The 27,209-nt window shown below is 40.6% G+C and overlaps 1 protein-coding gene across 1 annotated transcript in view; it reads right to left on the reverse strand.

The window, feature by feature from the left end:
* Positions 1 to 27,209, reverse strand: part of LOC133555027 (potassium voltage-gated channel subfamily D member 3-like) — a 319,297-nt gene that overhangs the window by 40,655 nt on the left and 251,433 nt on the right. Inside the window, exon 4 of the mRNA XM_061904442.1 lies at positions 6,420 to 6,588. Within this exon, the coding sequence (XP_061760426.1) occupies positions 6,420 to 6,588 (169 nt within the window). The remainder of the gene's footprint in view (positions 1 to 6,419; positions 6,589 to 27,209) is intronic.

Genomic DNA, 27,209 nt, shown 5'->3' on the forward strand with positions numbered 1-27,209 from the left:
TGACTATGAATCCCGTGATGTGATTGTCCATTTTGCAGCCCACAATTATCCATATTTCCACGGAGCCGTACTGGGCCGCATATGCCTTCACAATGGGGTTACTTAAATATAAATTCCATTTTGCACAAGGCGCCATGAAATTTAGGCCTTCTGTTATTTTAAAATTTAGAAACTTTATGACAGTATCTATGGGTTCTTGGTAGAGATGCGCGGATAGGCAATTATATCATCAGCAACCGCATCACTAAAGTTGTCATCCACCCGCCATGCACCCGAACCAACATTTTATCAAAACAGCTGGGTGTATAATATAGTCAGGAATAGTCATGGATGCAAAGGATTCTGGGTATTTGTTGTGTTGCGTTTATGTTATATATATATATATGTATATATATATATATATATATATATATATACATACAGTATATATGCATATATGTATATATATATATATATATATATATATATATATATATATATATATATATATATATATATTTGCAGTGTGTATATTAAATGTTGGAGTGTTTTGAAGTTTTTTTAGAGGGCTTTGAAGTTTACAATGGTGACTCCCTTAAGCCGCATCTTGCAATGTTTCTTTTTATTTTCAGAATCCTGAAAAAACAAAAGTCATGTGTGTTTTTGTTTGGGAACGACAGGCAAAACTCCTCCCAAAAAGTGCAGTTCCCTTTTAAGTGATGGTACTGCTATATGTCATTTCCAAAAACATCGTGCACTACCTGTTGCAATTGAACATTTTCCTTACCCCAAAAATATCATGTACATTTATAGCCAGTATTTTTAACCAATAGCGAGGAGTGTTCAAGACCACATTTGTACCAGGTGGAGATTATGCAAAGGTAGAACTGATCATAGGTCAGGCTTGAAATGATTGGAAGTATAGCGGACACACATATAGGCGGATCAATGCGCCGTAACAGAGGCCCATTTATACAAAAGCAGGCAGACAGACATGTTGCGACCTTCAATCTAGCACCTCATCTGGGTGAGGGCTATTTTAGGAAAGAGCACAGGACACACATTGCCTCCAGCTCTCCTCTGTTTCTACTCTTGTCTTGCCTGCTTCCACCTTGCCTTTGGCCTTCCTTGCCACCAATCACCTCTCTGTTGTCTGCATCAACAATATACAATCTATTTTATTAGAAACACCTGCAGTCTATTGAGTTCCAAAACAAGAACTTCATGTTGTCGGAGCAAAATAACCTCTCTCTTTCTTTCTCTCTATTTGGACCTGCTGATGCTGCGACCGAGTTTGTCGCATACAGGAAACAGTATCACAATTATTTTTTTCTCTCTTGAAGCTCAAACCCAAATATTAATTACACAACATATCTTACAACTTGGGTTTCGCGGTGGACAAGGGGTTAGTGTGTCTGCCTCACAATATGAAGGTCCTGAGTAGTCCTGGGTTCAATCCCTGGCTCTGGATCTTTCTGTGTGGAGTTTGCATGTCCTCCCCGTGAAGGCGTGGGTTCCCTCCGGGTACTACGGCTTCCTCCCACTTCCAAAGACATGCACCTGGGGATAGGTTGATTGGCAACACTAAATTGGCCCTAGTGTGTGAATGTGAGTGTGAATGTTGTCTGTCTATCTGTGTTGGCCCTGCGATGAGGAGGCGACTTGTCCACGGTGTATGCCCCCCTTCCGCCCGATTGTAGCTGAGATAGGTAACAGCGACCCCAAAGGGAATAAGCGGTAGAAAATGGATGGGGATGGATCTTACAACTTGAAGATCATGGAGCCAGAACACTGACAGTAAGATTTAGCATATTTAAAAACATTTTTTACATTGTAAAAAAAGTTCTACTGACACCGAAACATGTTTTGGCAACAAAAAAATACAAACATTGAAAAAATTAAATACAAACCCCTTTTCCATATGAGTTGGGAAATTGTGTTAGATGTAAATATAAACAGAATACAATGATTTGCAAATCCTTTTCGACCCATATTCATTGAATGCAGTACAAAGACAAGATATTTGATGTTCCAACTCATAAACTTTATTTATTTTCTTGCAAATAATAACAAAGTGAGAATTTCATAGCTGCAACACGTGCCAAAGTAGTTGGGAAAGGGCATGTTCACCACTGTGTTACATCACCTTTTCTTTTAAGAACACTCAATAAACGTTTGGGAACCAAGGAAACTAATTGTTGAAGCTTTGAAAGTGGAATTCTTTCTCATTCTTGTTTTATGTAGAGCTTCAGTCGTTCAACAGTCCGGGGTCTCGGCTGTCGTGTTTTACGCTTAATAATGCGCCACACATTTTCGATGTGAGACAGGTCTGGACCGCAGGCGAGCCAGGAAAGTACCTGCACTCTTTTTTTACGTTTGAAGTTACGTCAAGCCCACAGCTGCCTTTTAAACAGGTACTGCAGGAGGACGAATAATCCAATGATGTCTACGGTAAGATATATATGACAATTTTCCCATCCAAAAACATGCTGGTTGACGTAGAGAAAAATGTTCGCTTGACCGCTCCGTGTTAAAAACAAAGAAACACCGGCTGTGTCTCGGTGCTAAAGACAGCTGCAATCCACCGCTTGCCAACAACAGCATTGTTCTTTATAGTCTCCATTATTAATTGAACAAATTGCAAAAGATTCAGCAACACAGATGTCCAGAATACTGTTTAATTGCGCGATGAAAAGAGACGACTTTTAGCCGCAAATGGTGATGCGCTAATATTTCCTGACAGTCCGTGACGTCACGCGCACGCGTCACCATTCCGCGACGTTTTCATCAAGAAACTCCGCGGGAAATTTAAAATTGCAATTTAGTAAACCAAACCGGCCGTATTGGCATGTGTTGCAATGTTAATATTTCATCATTGATATATAAACTATCAGACTGTGTGGTCGGTATGAGTGGGTTTCAGTAGGCCTTTAATCCCACAACTCTTGTAGGCATATTTCATTCTGCTAATTTTTAAAATGAAAATTCTGTTGCATGATGTCCTCTTCGAAAGCAAAAAAAGGACCCAAAAAGATCCTGGTTCGCCCTGAGGGTTAAACTTTGTTTTGCTTTTCAAGTAGTGTAGCCACCTTAATGTTATTTGTGATGTTAAAAGTTTTGTTTAGTACAAATGTTTGTTAAGCGTGGACATCTGCGTGTCGTGTGTGTGTGTGTGCGCGCATACTTGCCAACCTTGAGACCTCTGATTTCGGGAAGTGGGGGGTGTGGGGTGGGGGGCGTGGTCAGGGGTGGGGCGGAGGCATGGTTGGGGCGGGGGGCGTGGTGGGGAGGAGTATATTTACATCTACAATTCACCAACTCGAGTATTTCATATATATATATATATATATATATATATATATATGTATATATATATATATATATATATATATATGAAATACTTGACTTTCAGTGAATTCTAGCTATATATATTTATTTTATTAAATATATAAACAAAAGGAATGGTTGAATTTGAGACGGCACCTATCAAATACACAGTAATAAAAACACAGTTGTTCTACTAACTGTACTGTGCTTGCTTGTTACTAAAAAACAACAACACTTACCTTTCACTATTTGAGTAACCTTTGTTCTGCCATTTATTTCTTCATTTTGCTCGTCCACGGTGTAATATATTGGGTTGGAGTCAATAACCAGGTGAGGTTATGAAGTTATGTCTCTTTACTGTGGGCTTCAGAAAAGACTCCCTCACTTGCCGTCAGGTGGGCAACACCACGTAAATCGTTGGCCAATCAAAAAGCAACCCCATAACGCTATAGCCAACATTCGCCAGGAGATGGCAACAGACACCATAGAATCACTCTGTTACAGACGGCGAATTTCAGGAGATTTTCGGGAGAACATTTCTTCCGGGAGGTTTTCAGTAGAGGCGCTGAATTTCGGGAGTGTCTGGGAGGGTTGGCAAGTATGTGTGCGCGCAACTCAGAGAGTGACAACGGACAGTTTAAAATTGACTGTCAAAAAATATATAGATTGAATCAATTGATTAAAATAAATCAATGTTTCTATTATTATGCTTGGCACATTCTTGTCTCTCACATTTCATCAATAAAGTGATTGTTGATTACCTCCTACCATTTCTATTAAAACATTGCATACTGTCCAGCCGAAATCATTGTGTATAAAATCTCCTGGGACGTCCACATGCGGAAAAAAAAAACATGTAGCCCCCTTGCGTTTTAAGCCGTGGTCATGTCCGTCTTGACTTTTATTTACGCAGAGACACAGCAGGTAAACAATGTGCATTTATATTTGTGGTGGTTAACTCAGAGTTGAATTGTGGTGCTTTTATCCTCATCTCATTGGATGTTTGTAGGTGTCTTAATTGAAGTAGTCAGAACATATTTGAGAGTTTTCTGGAAGTTTCTTTTGTCATTTGTATAATGTGTGGCGTGTACTGTATCCATACTTCAAGTACAATGTAATGTTTCACCTTCCAGGAGCGCAGGACATATTGTAGCCTCAGAAAAAACTTAAAGGGGAACATTATCACAATTTCAAAAGGGTTAAAAACAATAAAAATCAGTTCCCAGTGGCTTGTTGTACTTTTTGAAGTTTTTTTCTAAATTTTACCGGTCCCCGAATATCCCTAAAAAAAGCTTTAAAGTACTTGATTTTCGCTATTTGCGATGCCACTATCCATTTCCCTGTTACGTCATACAGTGCTGCCAATGTAAACAAACAACGGCGAATACCACAGCAAGATATAGCGACATTAGCTCGGATTCAGACTTAAGCGATTTAACGGATTACGCATGTATTCAAACGGATGGTTGGAGTATGGAAGTATTGAAAAAGAAACTGAAGCTATTGAGCAAATAGCTATTGACGCTATTCATAGCCATAACATTGCCGAATAGCTGCGTTAGCATCGCCGGTAAAATGTGCGGACCAAACGATCAGGACTTTCGCATCTTGTGACACTGGAGCAACTTAAATCTTTCGATTGGTAAGTGTTTTTTCGCATTAAATGTGGGTGGAAGTAAACGTAATATAGTTGCAAATGCATCTGCAGGTTATCCATACATCTCTGTGCCATGTCTGCTTTAGCACCGCCGGTAAAAAGCATGTTAGCATCGATTAGCGTAGCATGTTAGCATCAATTAGCTGGTAGTCAACATCAACAAAACTCACCTTTGTGAATTCGTTGACTTTATAGTTGCAAATGCATCTGCAAGTTATCCATACATCTCTGTGCCATGTTTGCTTTAGCACCGCCGGTAAATAGCATGTTAGCGTCGATTAGCGTAGCATGTTAGCATCGATCAGCTGGCAGTCATGCCGCAACCAAGTATGTCTGGTTAGCACATAAGTCAACATCAACAAAACTCACCTTTGTGATTTCGTTGAATTTATCGTTGCAAATGCATCTGCAGGTTATCCAGACATCTCTGTGCCATGTCTGTCATCGCCGGTAAAATGTGGAGACACTTTGGTACATTCAATGGGGGTCTGGCGGCAGACACTTTTGCATCTTCGGGCCAGTGGTGCAACTTGAATCCCTCCCTGTTAGTGTTGTTACACCCTCCGACAACACACCGACGAGGCATGATGTCTCCGAAGTTCCAAAAAATAGTCGAAAAAACGGAAAATAGCAGAGCTGAGACCCGGTGTTTGCAATGTGTTGAAAATGAAAATGGCGGCTGTATTACCTCGAAGACGTCACATTCTGATGTCATCGCAAAAAGAGCAATAAACAGAAAGGCGTTTAATTCGCCAAAATTCACCCATTTAGAGTTCGGAAATCGGTAAAAAAAATATATGGTCTTTTTTCTGCACCATCAAGGTAAATATTGACGCTTACATAGGTCTGGTGATAATGTTGCCCTTTAAGGTGATAGGTGGAAGGTTTGACAGGGAAAGCCCACATTTAAGGGTTGCGCCACCCACAGTTTGCATTTTGGATGAAGGCGCACATTAACAGACTTATGTCAAGGAGGAGAATGCTTCCCAGCCAGAATCCGCACAATTGCACAGCTTTTTTCACATAAGCACATGGAAAATTAGGGCCCTAAGTGCAGAACTGTGGACAGTTATAGGCTTTCAGCTTCATTTGAATGCTTTGAGCAAGGCACCTTTCTTCCGAAATGAATGTGTCTCAGTACACCGACAGCTAGATTAATTTTTTAAAAGGAAAACAAAACATTTCAACACAAACAAAAATGTATCCAAAAAGGGCGAAAGACGACAACAGAAGAAACACTGGGTGGTCAAATGCAAGCTCAACGAGTATATGGTGTATCACCAAAGTCTTATAAACGCTCAAACTTAAAAGTAGAAGCCCCAAAGTGTATTTCTCTGAGAAGAACTGAACCCTATGGACTCCTCCAATCCGAAGGAAGTTTGAAACACCCTTCCGGGAAGGAGTTCTGGAGGTCTGACTCTGGAGCCCAGTTGAAGCGACAGAAAACTGTGTTCACCTGTACTTTCTGCGCCCGCCGTTTGTCTGCTCTCTGGTTCTGGTGATAGATGCGGCTAAAGTTGGACACGATGACAGGAACAGGCAGGGCGATTACCAGCACCCCACTCAAAGAGCAGATTGAGCCAAAGATCTTCCCTGCAATGGTTTTAGGAACCATGTCTCCATACCTGCAAAAGGGTGAAAGAGAATGTCTTAAGGGGCTTAAAATTCTTATTTAATACTTCAATCAAAAATGATGGCACCACATTCACCCTCACAGACACCACCACTTCACATCCAAACAACCGATGTCCCTATTTCCTTATCTGGAACCAAATATTCAACATACATTTTCAGGTCGGCTCCTGATATCCATCATCAACAGAGTAAAAAAAAAAAAATGACCTTGTGACTGTGGCTCATCTCAGGGAGATAGCTCCTGAAACCTGCTTGTCTCACAAAGTTATTCAATAATTCACAGGCACTATTAACCTTTTGAAGGCGCACATCCAATGTTCCCAAAAGTAATTTGGCCTGATATATCTGCAAGGGGATAGGTTGATTGGCAACACTAAAATTGACCCTAGTGTGTGAATGTGAGTGTGAATGTTGTCTGTCTATCTGTGTTGGCCCTGCGATGAGGTGGCGACTTGTCCAAGGTGTACCCCGCCTTCCGCCCGATTGTAGCTGAGATAGGCGCCAGCGCCCCCCGCGACCCCGAAAGGGAATAAGCGGTAGAAAATGGATGGATGGATGGATGGATGGATATCTGCAAGTCAAATTTGATCTCATTCCATGTGCAAAAGACATCAACTTTATTGTATTCTTTTTTTTCTTTCTCAATGGAGAAACCATAACAGTAAAGCTAAAATTATTTCATTAAAAAAAAAATCTATTTTTTATTTAAGAGCAAAAGTAGCAGGTAATTTATCAATTTCTGTTGAAAAATGTTTCAATGTTAGTTGTCAAGCACTATAAATTGTGCGTTTTTATAAATTTAACATATTTTTAGCAAATATGGGTTTGAGTGGCACGAAAGGGCTGCAAGGTGAGTCGCAGCTGAGAGAGAGTTTACAGGCAGCAGCAAATTTAGGAAAGCTTCTGTCTCATCATTGTCACCCCTGCAGAAGTGAAGGTGATGTGTCAGACTGTGAGAAATAAAAACATACCTTAGTTGTGTCAGGCAGCTCTAGTGGGAGATAAAATGCATGAAGGTGAAGTCAAAGAGAACTCCACCAATTCCCCACCTTATAGATATGTACTTTCTAGAGGTAGGTGTTTAACATTAACTGTTTATTATGACGATATGATAATAAATTAAGTGCTCTAGTGCAGTGGTTCTCAAATTGGGGTATGCGTACTCCTGGGGATACTTGAAGGTATGCCAAGGGGTACGTGAGATTTTTTTTTTTAATATTCTAAAAATAGCAACAATTCAAAAATCCTTGATAAATATATTTATTGAATAATATGTTGACAAAATATGAATGTAAGTTCATAAACTGTGAAAAGAAATGCAACAATGCAATATTCAGTGTTGACAGCTAGATTTTTGTGGACATGTTCCATAAATATTGATGTTAAAGATTTCTTTTTTTGTGAAGAAATGTTTAGAATTAAGTTCATGAATCCAGGTGAATCTCTATTACAATCCTCAAAGAGGGCACTTTAAGTTGATGATTACTTCTATGTGTAGAAATCTTTATTTATAATTGAATCACTTGGTTTTTTTTTCAACAAGTTTTTTGTTATTTTTATATCTTTTTTTCCAAATAGTTCAAGAAAGACTACTACAAATTAGCAATATTTTGCACCGTTATACAATTTAATAAATCATAAACTGATGACATAGTGCTGTATTTTACTTCTTTATCTTTTTTTTCAACCAAAAATGCTCTGATCTGGTTAGAGGGTACTTGAATTAAAACAATGTTCACAAGGGGTATATCACTGAAAAATGGTTGAGAACCACTGCTCTAGTGAGAATGAAAAAAAATTCACTTTTGAAGGGACAGTCTTGCAAGCATGTTTTATTTTGTCATCATACATAATACTTAAAACTAAATTATAGATGACCAAGACTGGACCACAGAATGTCATGCTGTGTTCTGACAAAATGGCACTAAGCATTCATTGTCCCTTCCAAGAACTTTTATGTTTCTTTTACCCAAATTAGGCAAAAATAAGCACAACATAACATTTTATTTCCTTCCTTCTTCCATTAGGAGGAATAAAAAGCTAATCATACTCATCTACAAGCCATCTGTAATGATATGCTATCAGATTGCTTTATAGCGGCTCTCCTCTCCTAATAGTACAGCTAATTTGCCACCCTCATTTAGTCAAGCTGGCCTGCCTCCCATGATAGCATCTTTCAGTCATTATACATAGCACACAGATAAAGATGGGCTTGTACACTTAAAAAACAAAAAACTGAAGGTTGAGGAAGGGGATGCGAGTACGCGAGTGATAAGTGGAGGTTTGATGCAATTTATTTCCTTTCTGCCTGGATGAGCTCTTTTTTTGAGAAAATTCGGTGAAGGCGGTAATGAACTCACTGTCTCACAGAGAAACAAATTGAATAAACAGTGGAACAAAAGTGTTCTGAATGGAGATATTTAGTTTTTCAGATACACTATATAATCATACAACACAAAGACAAAAAGAGATGTACATATTTATTTTGCGCACACACATACACAGCGGTTGAGGTGATCAGGTCAGCTGTTGGTCCGGGTTGTCAAAGTCCATCTCGGTCTCTCTGGCTTGGGTTAAACTTCTAACCTCTATGAAATATAGATAAGGGGTTGTTGAGTGAGCCGAAATGGTTTTGTGATGTATTAGTATAACAAAGTTGGTCTGAGGGATGACAGATTTGTGATGATGGCTGATCATGTTAGTACAATGTAGGGCTGGGCGGTATACCAGTAATACAGGTAATAACGGTATATTTTAGAAAGATATATATATATATATATATTTGAGACAATACCGTCATACCTGTAACTTTTGATGTGCCTTTGTTAGGGCCTTTTGATCTTCTCTGCGTCCGACGGGCGCAGCATATAGGGCATTCCCTTTGGCTCAACCCCGCCTCCAGCATGTCTATGTAGGCTTCTCCACTGCAAGACTGCATGTACAATTGATAACATGGAGACACTTAAAGGCCTACTGAAATTATATTTTCTTATTTAAACGGGGATAGCAGGTCCATTCTATGTGTCATACATGATCATTTCGCGATATTGCCATATTTTTGCTGAAAGGATTTAGTAGAGAACATCGACGATAAAGTTTGCAACTTTTGGTGCTGATAAAAAAAAGCCTTGCCTTTACCGGAAGTCGCAGACGATGACATCACAAGGTTGAGGGCTCCTCACATCCTCACATTGTTTTTAATGGGAGCCTGCAGCAGCAAGAGCTATTCGGACCGAGAAAGCGACAATTTCCCCATTAATTTGAGCGAGGATGAAAGATTTGTGGATGAGGATATTGATAGCGAAGGACTAGAAAAATCCAATAAAAAGTGGCGGCAGTGTGAGCGTTTCAGATGTAATTAGACACATTTACTAGGATAATTCTGGAAGATCCCATACTGCTTATTGTTTTAGTGAGATTGTAAAGACATACCTCAAGGTCGGATGGCTGCGGTGAACACGCCAAGCTCACAGCTGCCTTTTAAATAGCTACTGCAGGAGGACGAATAATCCAATGATGTCACCGGTAAGATATATATCACAATTTTCCCATCCAAAAACATGCTGGTTGACGTAGAGAAACATGTTTACTTGACCACTCTGTGTTAAAAACAAAGAAACACCGGCTGTGTCTCGGTGCTAAAGACAGCTGCAATCCACCGCTTTCCACCAACAGCATTGTTCTTTATAGTCTCCATTATTAATTGAACAAATTGCAAAAGATTCAGCAACACAGATGTCCAAATTACTGTGTAATTATGCGATGAAAAGAGACAACTTTTAGCCGTAACTGGTGCTGAGTTAATATTTCCTGACAGTCCGTGACGTCACGCGCACGCGTCATCATTCCGCGACGTTTTCAACAAGAAACTCCACGGGAAATTTAAAATTGCAATTTAGTCAACTATACTGGCCATATTGGCATGTGTTGCAATGTTAATATTTCATCATTGATATATAAAGTATCGGACTGCATGGTCGGTTGTAGTGGGTTTCAGTAGGCCTTTAATTTCTTCCACATCCATTGTATGATGCTCCATCCTGTGGTGATTTGCTGTGTTGAGAAACATGCAGCAGACAGCAATAATCCGGCCACATTTTCTGGTTTATATACAAGTATTTATATAGAAGAAGAAGCTCTGGGAGCCGCTGGCTGCAACGGTGCGCTCGAATGATACAGACACAAAAACATGCAGTGTTGCAAGAAGATGTTAGGATTGCGCCTTATCTTGGTAATTGTGAGCCCAAGATGTGGAAACAAGAAATGGCTTGTAGGCAGGAATTATATTTATAAACCAGAAACAAACACTAGTGCAGCTGGGAATGCACAAATAACCAGAATCAGTGTGACATAGAAGTGCACAAAAATATTAAAGTGTGCTTAATTCTATACATCAGGATCACCAAAAAGGGCTTCACGGTGGCAGAGGGGTTGGTGCGTTTGCCTCACAATACGAAGATCCTGCAGTCCTGGGTTCAATCCCAGGCTCGGGATCTTTCTGTGTGGAGTTTGTATGTTCTCCCCGTGAATGCGTGGGTTCCCTCCGGGTACTCCGGCTTCCTCCCACTTCCAAAGACATGCACCTGGGATAGGTTGATTGGCAACACTAAATTGGCCCTAGTGTGTGAATGAGAGTGGGAATGTTGTCTGTCTATCTGTGTTGGCCCTGCGATGAGGTGGCGACTTGTCCAGGGTGTACCCTGCCTTCCGCCCGATTGTAGCTGAGATAGGCGCCAGCGCCCCCCGTGACCCCAGAAGGGAATAAGCGGTAGGAAATGGATGGAAAATGGATCACCAAAAAACATTAGTAACAATCACAATGATCAAGCACCGATTGAATGGCGAGGCTGGCATATAAAGAAGCCTTTATTAGGATTGGCAGCAGGTGAGTGTCCTAATCAATAAACAGAAGCAGGTGTGTCCATTTTTAATTCTAAGAGAGACAAAACTCAAATAGAATTTGAAAATCAAAGAAAATATTTTAAAGACTTGGTCTTCACTTGTTTAAATAAATTCATTTAATTTTTTACTTTGCGTCTTATAACTTTCAGAAAGACAATTTTAGAGAAAAAATACAACCTTAAAAAGTATTTTTGGATTTTTAAACACATATACCTTTTTACCTTTTAAATTCCTTCCTCTTCTTTCCTGAAAATTTAAATAAATGATCTAGTAAATTTATTTTTTTTATTGTAAAGAATAATGAATACATTCTGTTTTTTCGACAAAAAATATTTGTGAGATATTTATTCAAAGTTATTATGATTAAAATTCCCAAAAATTATTCAAGCAAATCTAGAAAATCTGTAGAATCAAATTTAAATCTTGTTTCAAAGTCTTCTGAATTTTTTTGAACATTTTTGTTCTGGAAAATCTAGAAGAAATAATGATTTGTCTTTGTTAGAAATATATCCATCCATCCATCCATCTTCTTCCGCTTATCCGAGGTCGGGTCGCGGGGGCAGCAGCCTAAGCAGGGAAGCCCAGACTTTCCTCTCCCCAGCCACTTCGTTTAGCTCTTCCCGGGGGATCCCGAGGTGTTCCCAGGCCAGCCGGGAGACATAGTCTTCCCAACGTGTCCTGGGTCTTCCCCGTGGCCTCCTACCGGTTGGACGTGCCCTAAACACCTCCCTCGGGAGGCGTTCGGGTGGCATCCTGACCAGATGCCCAAACCACCTCATCTGGCTCCTCTCGATGTGGAGGAGCAGCGGATTTACTTTGAGTTCCTCCCGGATGACAGAGCTTCTCACCCTATCTCTAAGGGAGAGACCCGCCACACGGCGGAGGAAACTCATTTCGGCCGCTTGTACCCGTGATCTTATCCTTTCGGTCATGACCCAAAGCTCATGACCATAGGTGAGGATGGGAACGTAGATCGACCGGTAAATTGAAAGCTTTGCCTTCCGGCTCAGCTCCTTCTTCACCACAACGGATCGGTACAACGTCCGCATTACTGAAGACGCCGAACCGATCCGCCTGTCGATCTCACGATCCACTCTTCCCCCGCTCGTGAACAAGACTCCTAGGTACTTGAACTCCTCCACTAGGGGCAGGGTCTCCTCTCCAACCCGGAGATGGCACTCCACCCTTTTCCGGGAGAGAACCATGGACTCGGATTTGGAGGTGCTGATTCTCATTCCGGCCGCTTCACACTCGGCTGCGAACCGATCCAGTGAGAGCTGAAGATCCCGGCCAGATGAAGCCAACAGGACCACATCGTCTGCAAAAAGCAGAGACCTAATCCCGCGGCCACCAAACCGGAACCCCTCAATGCCTTGACTGCGCCTAGAAATTCTGTCCATGAAAGTTATGAACAGAATCGGTGACAAAGGGCAACCTTGGCGGAGTCCAACCCTCACTGGAAACGTGTCCGACTTACTGCCAGCAATGCGGACCAAGCTCTGACACTGATCGTACAGGGATCGACCTGCCATAATAAGACAGTCCGATACCCCATACTCTCTGAGCACTCCCCACAGGACTTCCCGAGGGACACGGTCGAATGCCTTCTCCAAGTCCACAAAGCACATGTAGACTGGTTGGGCAAACTCCCATGCACCCTCAAGAACCCTGCCGAGAGTATAGAGCTGGTCCACAGTTCCACGACCAGGACGAAAACCACACTGTTCCTCCTGAATCCGAGGTTCGACTATCCGGCGTAGTCTCCTCTCCAGTACACCTGAATAAACCTTACCGGGAAGGCTGAGGAGTGTGATCCCACGATAGTGGGAACACACCCTCTGGTCCCCCTTCTTAAAGAGAGGGACCACCACCCCGGTCTGCCAATCCAGAGGTACCGCCCCCGATGTCCACGCGATGCTGCAGAGTCTTGCCAACCAAGACAGCCCCACAGCATCCAGAGCCTTAAGGAACTCCGGGCGGATCTCATCCACCCCTGGGGCCTTGCCACTGAGGAGCTTTTTAACTACCTCAGCAACCTCAGCCCCAGAAATAGGTGAGTCCACCACAGATTCCCCAGGCACTGCTTCCTCATAGGAAGACGTGTTGGTGGGATTGAGGAGGTCTTCGAAGTATTCCCTCCACCTATCCACAACATCCGCAGTTGAGGTCAGCAGAACACCATCCGCACCATACACGGTGTTGACAGTGCACTGCTTCCCCTTCCTGAGGCGGCGGATGGTGGTCCAGAATCGCTTCGAAGCCATCCGGAAGTCATTTTCCATGGCTTCCCCAAACTCTTCCCATGTCCGAGTTTTTGCCTCTGTGACCGCCGAAGCTGCACACCGCTTGGCCTGTCGGTACCTGTCCACTGCCTCTGGAGTCCTATGAGCCAAAAGAACCCGGTAGGACTCCTTCTTCAGCTTGACGGCATCCCTCACCGCTGGTGTCCACCAGCGGGTTCTAGGATTACCGCCACGACAAGCACCAACTACCTTGCGGCCACAGCTCCGATCAGCTGTTAGAAATATAGCTTGGTCCAATTTGTTATATATTCTAACAAAGTGCAGATTGGATTTTAACCTATTTAAAACATGTCATCAAAATTCTAAAATTAATCTTAATCACAAAAAATTACTAACGATGTTCCATAAATTCTTTTTTTAATTTTTTCAAAAAGCTTAGAATTAGCTAGATATTTTCTTCATTTTTTCGGTTGAATTTTGAACTACAAAGAGTCGAAATTGAAGATAAACAATGTTTCAAAATTTTATTTTGTTTTTTTTCGTATCTTCTCCTCTTTTAAACCGTTTAATTAAATGTTTTTTTCATTAATTATTCTCTACAAAAAAAAATTCCTTAAAAGGAAAAAAAATTGTACGACGGAATGACAGACAGAAACCCATTTTTTAAATATATATATAGATCTATTTATTAAAGGTAAATTGAGCAAACTGGCTATTTCTGGCAATGTATTTAAGTGTGTATCAATCTGGTAGCCCTTCGCATTAATCAGTACCCAAGAAGTAACTCTTGGTTTCAAAAAGGTTGGTAACTCCTGGTCTATATTATCGTGACGCACTTGATGGACAGTTTCTTTGGTGAAGCTGGGACGTTATTTCCAGTTGGTTTTGGGTAGGTGGAAAATAGTTTCTACCAATGCAGGGTTTTTGGCCGCAAACAGTTTGTCTTTCATTGTGATACAGTTTCTTTGAGCAGTGTCCTCCTCGCCAGATACAAAAAGCCTTTCCATCCATAATGCTACTCAGCCACTCAGTGCAAATACTCTCCATTTTGTCGCCATAGGTCGGCAAGCTCCACATATACAACAAAAAGTCCTGCTGGTCCTGGTTTTCTCGGCCCCCATCTCAGTTTTCTCCAACCTTTCACCCTCTCTTTATGTTCGCTCAGCTTCTATAACCAGAAGTTCATCCTCCTTATATACAGGTTAAAAAATCTAAGGTTGTGAATCTTCCTTTGTACGAAAATAGTCGTCTATTTCGAGGTCTGCCATGATTAGCAAACACACGCTGTTGTTGCCGAAAGTAAGAAGTACATTGCTATGGACACTGAAATAAATGCGCATAAGAAAAAAGTCATGCTTAAAATGACCAAAACTAGGTATATATTGTCCACATTACATACTGTTATGAACATATCTGTACTATATTATATAAATATTTACAGCATATATATACAAACCCCGTTTCCATATGAGTTGGGAAATTGTGTTAGATGCAAATATAAACGGAATACAATGATTTGCAAATAATTTTCAACCCATATTTAGTAGAATATTCTACAAAGACAACATATTTGATGTTCAAACTGATAAACACTTTTTTTTTTTGTTTGAAAATAATCATTAACTCTAGAATTTGATGCCAGCAACAAATAAGTTGGGAAAGGTGGCAATAAATACTAATAAAGTTGAGGAATGCTCATCAAACACTTACTTGGAACATCCCACAGGTGTGCAGGCTAATTGGGAACAGGTGGGTGCCATGATTGGGAATAAAAACAGCTTCCCAAAAAATGCTCAGTCTTTCACAAGAAAGGATGCGGCGAGGTACACCCCTTTGTCCACAACTGCGTGAGCAAATAGTCAAACAGTTTAAGAACAACGTTTCTCAAAGAGCAATTGCAAGAAATTTAGGTATTTCAACATCTACGGTCCATAATATCATCAAAAGGTTCTGAGAATCTGGATAAATCACTCCACGTAAGCGGCATGGCCGGAAACCAACATTGAATGACCGTGACCTTCGATCCCTCAGACGGCACTGTATCAAAAACCGACACCAATCTCTAAAGGATATCAACACATGGGCTCAGGAACACTTCAGAAAACCACTGTTACTAAATACAGTTTTTCGCTACATCCGTAAGTGCAAGTTAAAGCTGTACTATGCAAAGCGAAAGACATTTATCAACAACATTCAGAAACGCCGGCGGCTTCTCTGGGCCCGAGATCATCGAAGATGGACTGATGCAAAGTGGAAAAGTGTTTTGTGGTCTGACGATGCAACATCTCAAATCGTTTTTGGAAATATTCGACATCGTGTCATCTGGACCAAAGGGGAATCGAACCATCCAGACTGTTATCGACGCAAAGTTCAAAAGCCAGCATCTGTGATGGTATGGGGATGCATTACTGCCCAAGGCATGGATAACTTACACATCTGTGAAGGCACCATTAATGCTGAAAGGTACATACAGGTTTTGGAACAACATATGCTGCCATCTAATCGCCGTCTTTTTCATGGACGACCCTGCTTATTTCAGCAAGACAATACCAAGCCAAATTCAGCACGTGTTACAACAGCGTGGCTTCGTAAAAAGAGAGTGCGAATACTTTCCTGGCCCGCCTGCAGTCCAGACCTGTTTCCCATCGAAAATGTGTGGCGCATTATGAAGCGTAAAATACGACAGCGGAGACCCCGGACTGTTGAATGACTGAAGCTCTACATAAAACAAGAATGGGAAAGAATTCCACTTTCAAAGCTTCAACAATTAGTTTCCTCGGTTCCCAAACGTTTATTGAGTGTTGTTAAAAGAAAAGGTGATGTAACACAGTGGTGAACATGCCCTTTCCCAACTACTTTGGCACGTGTTGCAGCCATGAAATTCTAATTTAATTATTATTTGCAAAAAAAAAATTAAGTTTATGAGTTTGAACATCAAATATCTTATCTTTGTAATGCATTCAATTGAATATGGGTTAAAAAGGATTTGCAAATCATTGTATTCCGTTTATATTAACGTCTAACACAATTTCCCAACTCCTATGGAAACGGGGGTTGTACAACGTTGATGGAGGGTTTTGAAGATGTGCCAGAAGGCAACACAGGCGACACTCAGTAGTCGCAGCTTACATCTGGTCTCTCATCATGATTGTGAACAATAGGCAAAATTCGGAAAAAAGTGCAGTTCCCCTTCAAATCTATACATCAGGAGTACAAACAAACACCTGTTACAATTATAATGATCCAGCACTAACTGATTGGCGAGGCTGTCATATAAAAAAAACAACTAATTGTGAGATTGGCAGTAGGTGAGTGTCCTAAGCACCAAACAGAAGCAGGTGTATCCATCAGTGCTCCATCATGACCGTGGCGGGGCAGGAGAAGTGGACAGGAGGTGGGTAAATCAAGAAGGAAGAACTACTGAGACCGATTAAACTCATAAACACAGGAAAACAATGTCCAAGCAGGCCATGACAGAAGATACAGAATGGCTCCTTTTGGTGTCTGCTGGGTCCAAATCCGTCATCCAACTGCTCAAAAATGTAATTCCTGGATAAACAATATGTCTCTGATCTATTTATATTCTTCCAAAATGGCTAAATATAGCCACAAAAATACTGTCAGCAAACACAATCAGATTTGATAAACACATTGCGCGTGCTAAATGATTACATTTGCTCCTCCTCACGGTATTGCGGGTGTTCTGATAATCTGCATTTGATTGAGGGCATATACGTTAAATGGCTTGCATTTATTTATCAGATGCAATCCTCTTTGCACAAGCATAGTAGATCAGCTTTGTGCTGTCAAGTTTGCATATATTTTTTAAAGCGTGTCCAGAAAGGTAAAGCTCGCTTGCGCAATAAGTATTTGATAAGGAAATATAGCTCGGTTGGTAGAGCGGCCGTGCCAGCAACGTGAGGGTTGCAGGTTCGTTTCCCGCTTCAGCCATCCTAGTCACTGCCGTTGTGTCCTTGGGCAAGACACTTTACCCACCTGCCTCCAGTGCCACCCACACCGGTTTAATGTAAAAATTAGATATTGGGTTTCACTATGTAAAGCACTTTGAGTCACTAGAGAAAAAGCGCTATATAAATATATTTCACTTTACTTCACAAATGTGCAAATATGGGCTTTTTTTTTTTAAATATCAAAATTTTTGGGAATCCTACAGAAAATACATGTATAATTATTCAGTGAACAAATATGAATATCTTATTTGTTATAATTATTAGTATTTTTATTTTTCATCATGACTTGTGAGGCAAAGCCTCATTACACATACCCGGCCCCGCCAACAGTCCGAATGCAGCTGAGATAGGCTCCAGCAGCCCCAAAAGGGACAAGCGGTAGAAAATGGATGGATGGATGGCCAAAGAGGGCACTTTAAGTTGATGATTACTTCTATGTGTAGAAATCTTTATTTATAATTAAATCACTTGTTTATTTTTCAACAAGTTTTTAGTTATTTTTATTCTTTTTTTCCAAATACTTCAAGAAAGACCACTACAAATGAGCAATATTTTGCACTGTTATACAATTTAATAAATCAGAAACTGATGACATAGTGCTGTATTTTACTTCTTTATCTCTTTTTTTCAACCAAAAATGCTTTGCTCTGATTAGGGGGTACTTGAATTAAAAAAAAATTCACTGGGGGTACATCACTGAAAAAAGGTTGAGAACCACTGGTCTAACTCACACTCTAGCTCGCTGATGGTGTTCTTGTTATATTTTTGGGTTTTAAAATGGAACTTTGAGCAAGCTGCATTCAGACCCTTTAATTCCTTTTAATTAACGTGAACCCCGACTTAAAGGCCTACTGAAACCCACTACAACCGACCACGCAGTCTGATAGTTTATATACCAATGATGAAATATTAAAATTGCAACACATGCCAATACGGCCGCTTTAGTTTACTAAATTGCAATTTTAAATTTCCCGCGATGTGTCCTGTTGATGACGCTTATGTTGACGCGGGCTTGTGACGTTATTGGTTGGCGCGGACATTTTATCCCAGCACCACTCACGGCTAAAAGTCGGCTGCTTTAATCGCATAATTACACAGTATTTTGGACATCGGTGTTGCTGAATCTTTTGCAATTTGTTCAATTAATAATGGAGACTATAAAGAAGAATGCTGTTGGTGGAAAGCGGTGGATTGCAGCTGCCTTTAGCAACCAAAACACAGCCGGTGTTTCTTTGTGTGTTTGTAATATGGAACAGAGCGGTCAAGCGAACATGTTTCTCTACCACATGTCAACCGGCAGGTTTCGGTGAGAAAATTGCGGTAATAAGTCGGCTCTTACCCGAGAAATGAGCGGAGCTTGTGCCCTCCTGCAGCTGTCAGAGGCAGCCGCAACTTTCTTGGCTCCTCCATGGCTTCCATCAGAGACACTGGCGGTCACCACACCCCTCCGACTTTCAGGTATGACTTTATAATCTCACTAAAACACTATTAACACAATAAGCAGATAAGGGATTTTCCAGAATTATCCTAATAAATGTGACTAATAACATCTGAATCGCTCCCACTGCCGTCGCCTTTTTTTTTCTAGTGCTTCACCCTAACTCTCCTCATCCACGAATCTTTCATTCTCGCTCAAATTAATGGGGAAATCGTCGCTTTCTCGGTCCGAATCGCTCTTGTTGCTGGTGGCTATGATTATAAACAATGTGAGGATGTGAGGAGCCCTACAACCCGTGACGTCACGTGCACATCGTCTGCTACTTCTGGAACAGGCAAGGCTTTTTTATTAGCGACCAAAAGTTGCGAACTTTATCGTGCATGTTCTCTACTAAATCCTTTCAGCAAAAATATGGCAATATCGCGAAATGATCAAGTATGACACATAGAATGGACCTGCTATCCCCATTTGGATAAGAAAATCTCAATTCAGTAGGCCTTTAAACAAGTTGAAAAACTTATTCGGGTGTTACCATTTAGTGGTCAATTGTACGGAATATGTACCGGACTGTTCAATCTACTAATAAAAGTATCAATCAATCAATCAATCAAATCCACAATATAGTTTTGTTGTCCATTGGTTTGTTTACAAAACAGCATGGACACACCTACAAACCACTTGACAATTGTTCCCAACAGAAATGTATTTCACATTCATATAATTAAATTGCAAACGTATAAATACATGTCTCTACATCTTGGGAAGTCTTTGCTAATAATTAAGTACAGGTAGCCTATAATCAGTTCATAAAAAGTTCACAATTCATCTCGGAGGGTCCCTAATGAAAAGGAGGGTGCCGAGTACCGACACCTGCGGGACACCACATGTGACGGAGAGCAGCCTGGACTTACATCAATCAATCCTGCCGGACAGGTAGACTGTAAGTAATTCCATTTAATTTATGGTCAATTTCCAACAGTAGTTTAATATATTAATGTTACACTTTCTTGTACTGTAGTTTGCATTGCATTGTGGGTGGTTAAACTTGAAGCAACAACAAACAGGCCTTCAACAGTATGTCAATGTGATAAATTATATTACTTGTTAAAGCATGGAACACGCGTTTCTACACACAAACACAAACTTCTGCTTCCTCTGCATCCATTATGAATCCAGAAGTAACACCGTATTCAATATTTTAACTTATCTTAGTTTTTTGCCAAGAGAATGATGTTAGAAATGAAACCTTTGCTTGGTTGGAATACAATCTACAGTGTGCATCCCTCAAAGACTGAAAATAGGCCCTTTGATGATCTTGGAAGGCAAGCTTACGAACTGTAAGGCCAGATTTCCTATAATTACGTTCCTGGGCACGGCTGACCATTTTCGTTTGGCATAGTTCCTGTGTAAACCAGGGAACAGAACGTGTTACAATAGGGACATGAAGGTCAAAAACATTGCTCAGAGATGTACTGTAATGTTCCTCAAGTTCATCCACTGATGTAAAGACTGGGCAAATGATTTGCTGGAGGGGTATTGCCATCGAAGTATGATCGATTTGTTTCCAGTTTCAAACATTCCTTTGGCTGTTGTTACTGTCAGGCAGTAAAAATGTGAAGCCCATACAAATACATCTTGTTTATCTATACTAACTGTTCTCAAAGTGTTTTCACCAAATACCACCTCACAGAAAATATGGCTCCCCACTTACCACCATATAACCAACATTAGAATACTGCAGCGTAGTAGGTCTAAGTATACATAAAAAAAAAGGCAGCGATTTTATTTACCCCGTATATTTAATATTTTGGCCGCTATAACATTACTCATAGTTGAATATAGGAAAATAAAACACTGTACTTTAATCAAGTGAATATTTGTTGTTCCACTGGATAAAGCCAGCGTACCACTTATGGTATACCGTTCGTGGTGGTGGATTTCTTTTCAGTGTGGTGGCTGTTTCCTTTTTAAAAAATCTATGGATTAGCCGCAGCATTGTATAAAGCGCTGGTTTCAGAGCGTGGGAAAAATGTTGCGGCTTATAGTGCGGAAACTATGGTATTTGTCCCACTGGGTCATCATTGTCACCGACGTCCCACTGGGTGTGAGTTTTCCTTGCCCTTATGTGGGTCTACCGAGGATGTCGTAGTGGTTTGTGCAGCCCTTTGAGACACTAGTGATTTAGGGCTATATAAATGAAGATTGATTGATTGATTTATTACACTAATTTGCTTAGTCACCAACAGTATACAGCAAAGCTCATATAGCTTTTATTACACTTGTAATACTCACAATGTATTGAAGTGGCCCATGCATCTGTCAATTTTTCTGTGTGTTATATATATATATATACACACAATATTGTGTATATATATTAGGGCTGGGCAAAGATTAAAAATTTTAATCGAAGTTAATCGCACTATTTCTCCGATTAATCGCGATTAACTGCATTGTTTACGCAAAGCCCAATAATGAATTCAAAAGTAGTGTGTAGTGCACCTTTATTGGAATATTCTCCCACATGAACAAAAGCGCCAAAACATTTGTTTTGCAAACACAATTCAAATCCGTACTTGTTAAACAGTAGCAGTTAAATAGCATATTTTATGAAAATCAACTCAAAAAATGTAAATACAAACATTTAAGCTTATTTCCACTGCCAGGGTATTTAAGTTATTCTGTTTGTTATGGAAAATAAATATCATCTACATACAAATCTCTGAGCCACAATCATAACATCCGAACAGGCAATTTCTGAGGTAACAGCAGGAAAACATTTTTTATCAGGGATCTTATGTTTAAAAAACCTATATCATAGGTAGTGGGCTGTATTAGGGAATTTTTGATTAAATTATCCGTAGTAGCAATATTAATAATGTTGTGTTTATTATGCGTAGTGCACTTAAAATAATTTTGACCATATCTAGGAATTGATATGATGGGAATTTTCCGATTGTTTGCTTGGTGCTTTGATAAACTGAACGCATCATATACATGGTACTATATTGTGATGTTATGAGCCAGGGAATAAAATAACTACCCTACCCAGCATGCAACAGGAGTGACGAGCATGCGCGGTAGCCCGGTATAGGTTGTGTCGCCATGACGGCATCTTGTATGTTGTGATATGCACGCTCTGAAAGCAAACGTTAAGAACTCAGCCAACACTCCTCGTCTGCATTATTCATAAATAGACAGACAACACATATACTCCGCTGCTTCACAGGCCGCTGGATGTAGCCGGCAAAGTATTCCCATGCTAGCTAGCCGGTCTAGCAAGCACGCGTCATTCAGTCTAAAACGGCCCGATCTATCCACATCCAGAATTGTCTGGCGGTCGTAAGTGATCCCGGAGTGACCACGCTGTAAGCCAGCCATGAAATTTGCAGAATTGTCCGGTATTTTTGCCAAATGTTCCATCTTTACCAACAGCCCCTCCACGCCGAAGCCCGTCCGGGCGCCACCATCTTTCTAAGAAAAGGCGTTAACAAAATAAAAGCATGTAAACAACATACGCAAATGCGCGATAAAATAATTGTCGGCGTTAATAGATTAATGAGTTAACTCGTAATTAACGCATTAATTTGCCCACCCCTAGTATATATATATATATATATATATATATATATATATATATATATATACATACATACACACACAATATTTTTTTGTTTTTAGAATTGTATTTATTAGAAAATTAGCTGTAAGCAGTTTTCTTTTTTTATGACTCATTAGAAAAATCTAAAGCTCAGGGAAGCTGTTTTTTATCCGGGCATTTTGTTCACTTAATGTACCAAAGTACGAATTGTAACGTGACCTTCATCCCTCGCGCATGTAGAAGTAGATACCAGCACATCTGCACAATATTGTCATTGCAACAAAGCTGATTGCTTCTGAGTTGAGCACACTGACAAATTGCCTCTCTAGGATTCTAACCTTCAAACAAGCATTCATCTGTACGTTCATCTGACTTTTCATGGCCAGTAACTCAAGGTGAAGTAACTTGAATGACACATGGTTCTTCAGATAGTGGAGAAAGGTCTATAATCAAGCCTGAAAATGTCACAGCAGTAAAGAAATAGCAGGTACAGAGATACAAAACAAAGGATGACACAGAAAAAAGATTAAGATGACAGAGAACTGAGAAAAACATATTTAGATTTGGGCAGTGTGCTTTGGAGGTTGATATGTTTGGTTCCATTCTATAACACTTTTTTGTACAGTATCTTCTGTGAATGTCTCTTGTATCTATGTGTTTATGAGAAGGTAAAAGGAAAAAAGTAGAACAGGGAAAATATAGACATTTATTTTAGTCAATTTTTTTAACTGTCCTTTCCAGCAACACAGGCAAATCATATTGTTGATGTGGATGCCAAGATATGCTTTACAGATTTACTTTACAAAAGAGAAGTGTGGGATACTTTGCTTGTTTCCTTATTTGTGTCTGACTTTATTAAATGTTTGGATATACTGTATTTCCTTGAATTGCCGCCGGGGCGCTAATTCATTTAGAACCTCTTCTCACCCCTGCGCTTACAAAAGGCATGCGGTAAAAATTTGAGTGTGATGCCCTGCGATGAGGTGGCGACTTGTCCAGGGTGTACCCTGCCTTCCGCCCGATTGTAGCTGAGATAGGCGCCAGCGCCCCCCGCGACCCCGAAAGGGAATAAGCAGTAGAAAATGGATGGATGGATGGATGGATACCATCATGAAAAGCTAATTTAATTTAAAAAAAAAGTTATTATGGTCGTACCTTTATGTAACGCATTTGCCAAATACATTTGTGGAGACTATTAGGCTCTTGCCTTTCTATTTACTCTTTGCGTGATTCCCAGTCACGTGACCGCCACAGTCCAATCAGCTGTAGTTGTATGCCAGTAGCAGGAAGTGACTGGTATGCTCTTCAATCAATCAATCAAAGTTTATTTATATAGCCCCAAATCACAAATGTCTCAAAGGACTGCACAAATCATTACGACTACAACATCCTCGGAAGAACCTACTCTATTTACTCTTTGGGAACTTGGTGCTCTTTCCCTCTTCCCACGCCGCCAACTCCAGCGTGCCCTGCCTGTCTGTCGGACATAGCTGCTTACTCTTTTTAGCATACCCATATTCAATAATTTGGACCTTAAATCCTACTGAATAGCTCTTAATTTTCTTCCCTTTATGCAATTTCAAATTACCGGTATTGAAATCAGCCTCCTCCATTTTGAAAATGATGACAGGTGAAGTGTCACTGGTGACGTCACGAGTTTGACCAGGCGGTTATACTAAGCATGTGCTAATTATTTTGCAAAGCGAGTTTGACCCGGCAGTAATTCAAGGCAGGCGCATCCTATATACCCGGAAGCAATTCAAAGAAATATGGTATTTAGTGTTTGGTGCAGTCGGACCGTAGCATGAAAGGATGGAAAGGAAAAAAATGGGGAAATTGTGGGTACAAGAAGGACGACAACACAGAGGGATACAATAACAAAAACAACATAACTACATCACCAAATATGATGCATACAATACACCAGGATTGGTTTGATGAGAACCATGAAGAAATTAGCGCCATGCTGAAGGAAAAGAACCGCCTTCATTAAGCCGACATCCAAGATCCACAGTCATCATCCAAGAAAGACGCATTTTCAAACACCAGGTGTACCATCCAAACAAATTGTCGAAATATGCAAAACAAATGGCTCAGCGACAAAGCAGCAGAAATTCAGAGATTTGTAGACATGAATGACACTAAACACTTCTATGAGTCTCTAAAAGCAGTCTATGGTCCTCAAGCTTCTGGAAAATCACCTCTTCTGAGTTCTGATGGCTCAACACTGATCACCGACGGTGAGCAGATCCTCGAAAGATGGGCAGAACATTTCGAAAGCGTCCTCAATCAGCCATCATCCATAAATGGCGAGGCTATAAATCGGCTCCCACAATTACAGACAAATGAAACCATGGATGTTGAACCTACTACGCAAGAGATCGTAAAGGCCATCAAACAGTCTTCCTGTGGAAACTTTCCTAGTGCGGATGCGGTCCCAGCCAAAATCTACAAATCTGGAAGACAATCACTGAAACAGAAACTTCAAAAGCTGTTTGTGTCCATCTGGAGTCAGGGTACTTTACCTCAGGAATTCAAATATGTCTTTGCCGTGCGTCAGCTGCAAGAAAAGTGTCAAGACCTTTGAGACCTGACCAGGGCCTTTGACACTGTGAGCAGGGATGGTTTGTGGAAGATAATGGCAAAGTTTGGATGCCCAGAGCACTTCACGAAGATGGTTGGGAAGTTTCATGATGGCATGATGGACAGGGTCCTTGTTGATGGAGAAGCATCCAAAGACTTCGCTGTGAGCAACAGAGTTAAGCAGGGTTGCATATTAGCCCCTACCCTGTTTAGCATGATGTTTTCTGCAATGCTGACAGAAGCCTTTGCTACAGAGAATCCAAGGGTGCGCCTTAGATATGGAACTGATAGCAAGCTCTTCAACCTTCGGCGACTCAAGGCTGTTACAAAGGTCGAGGAAACTGTGATCCGTGATCTCCTCTTTGCAGACGACTGCGACTTGAATTAAACTACTGAAAGAGAAACGCAACACAGTGTGAACTAGTTCTCAAAGGCTTGTGACAACTTCGGCGTATCAATAAGGACAAAGAAGATGGAAGTCCTCCATCAACCCGCACCAAGTAATCAATATGTTGAACCTCCAATTCAGGTCAAAGGAGAAAACCTCAAAGCGGTAGACAAGTTTACATACCTGGGAAGTACCCAGTCTCGTGTGGTACACATCGATGATGAAGTCGACTGCAAAATTGCAAATGCCAGAGCAGCATTTGGTAGGCTATGAAGTAATGTATTGAGTTGTCTTGGCATCAGGCTCAAAAAGAAGATATGTGTTTACAGGGCAGTAGTGATAACAACTCTACTGTATACTTGTGAAACTTGGACAGTTTATGCCAAACATGCCAGGAAACTGAACCACTTCTACATGACTTGCTTGCTCAAGCTGATGAACATCCGCCGGCAAGACAAAGCGCCAGACACTGAAGTTCTTTCTCGTGCCAAGCTACCATCAATATACAAACCCCGTTTCCGTATGAGTTGGGAAATTGTGTTAGATGTAAACATAAACGGAATACTATGATTTGCAAATCATTTTCAACACATATTCAGTTGAAAATGCTACAAAGACAACATATTTGATGTTCAAACTGATAAACATTTTTTTTTTTGCAAATAATCATTAACTTTAGAATTTGATGCCAGCAACATGTGACAAAGAAGTTGGGAAATGTGGCAATAAATACTGATAAAGTTGAGAAATACTCATCAAACACTTATATGGAACATCCCACAGGTGTGCAGGCTAATTGGGAACAGGTGGTTTCCATCATTGGGTATATAAGCAGTTTCCATGAAATGCTAAGTAATTCACAAACAACGATGGGGCGAGGATCCCCAATTTGTAAGCAAATTGTCAAACAGTTTTAGGACAACATTTCTCAATGAGCTATTGCAAAGACTTTAGGGAGTTTACCATCTAACGTCCGTAAAATCATCAAAAAGGTCAGAGAATCTGGAGAAATCACTGCACGTAGGCGATGATATTACGGACCTTTGATTCCTTAGGCGGTACTGCTTCAAAAACCGACATCAGTGTGTAAAGGATATCACCACATGGGCTCATGAACACTTCATAAAACCACTGTCAGTAACTACAGTTGATTGCTACATCTCTACTATGTAAAGCAAAACCCATATATCAACAAGACCAAGGAACGCCGCTGACTTCGCTGGGTCCGTGCTCATCTAAGATGGACTGATGCAAAGTGGAAAAGTGTTCTGTGGTCTGGCAAGTCCACATTTCAAATTATATTTGGAAACTGTGGACGTGGTGTCCTCCGGAACAAAGAGGAAAATAACCATGAGGATTGTTTTAGGCGAAAAGTTCAAAAGCCAGCATTTGTGTTGGTATAGGGGTGCATTAGTGCCCAAGGCATGGGTAACTTACATATCTGGTAAGGCACCATTAATGCTGAATGGTCCATACAGGTTTTGGAGC

Source organism: Nerophis ophidion, linkage group LG06 (assembly GCF_033978795.1).
Source record: "Nerophis ophidion isolate RoL-2023_Sa linkage group LG06, RoL_Noph_v1.0, whole genome shotgun sequence".
Lineage (NCBI taxonomy): Eukaryota > Metazoa > Chordata > Actinopteri > Syngnathiformes > Syngnathidae > Nerophis > Nerophis ophidion.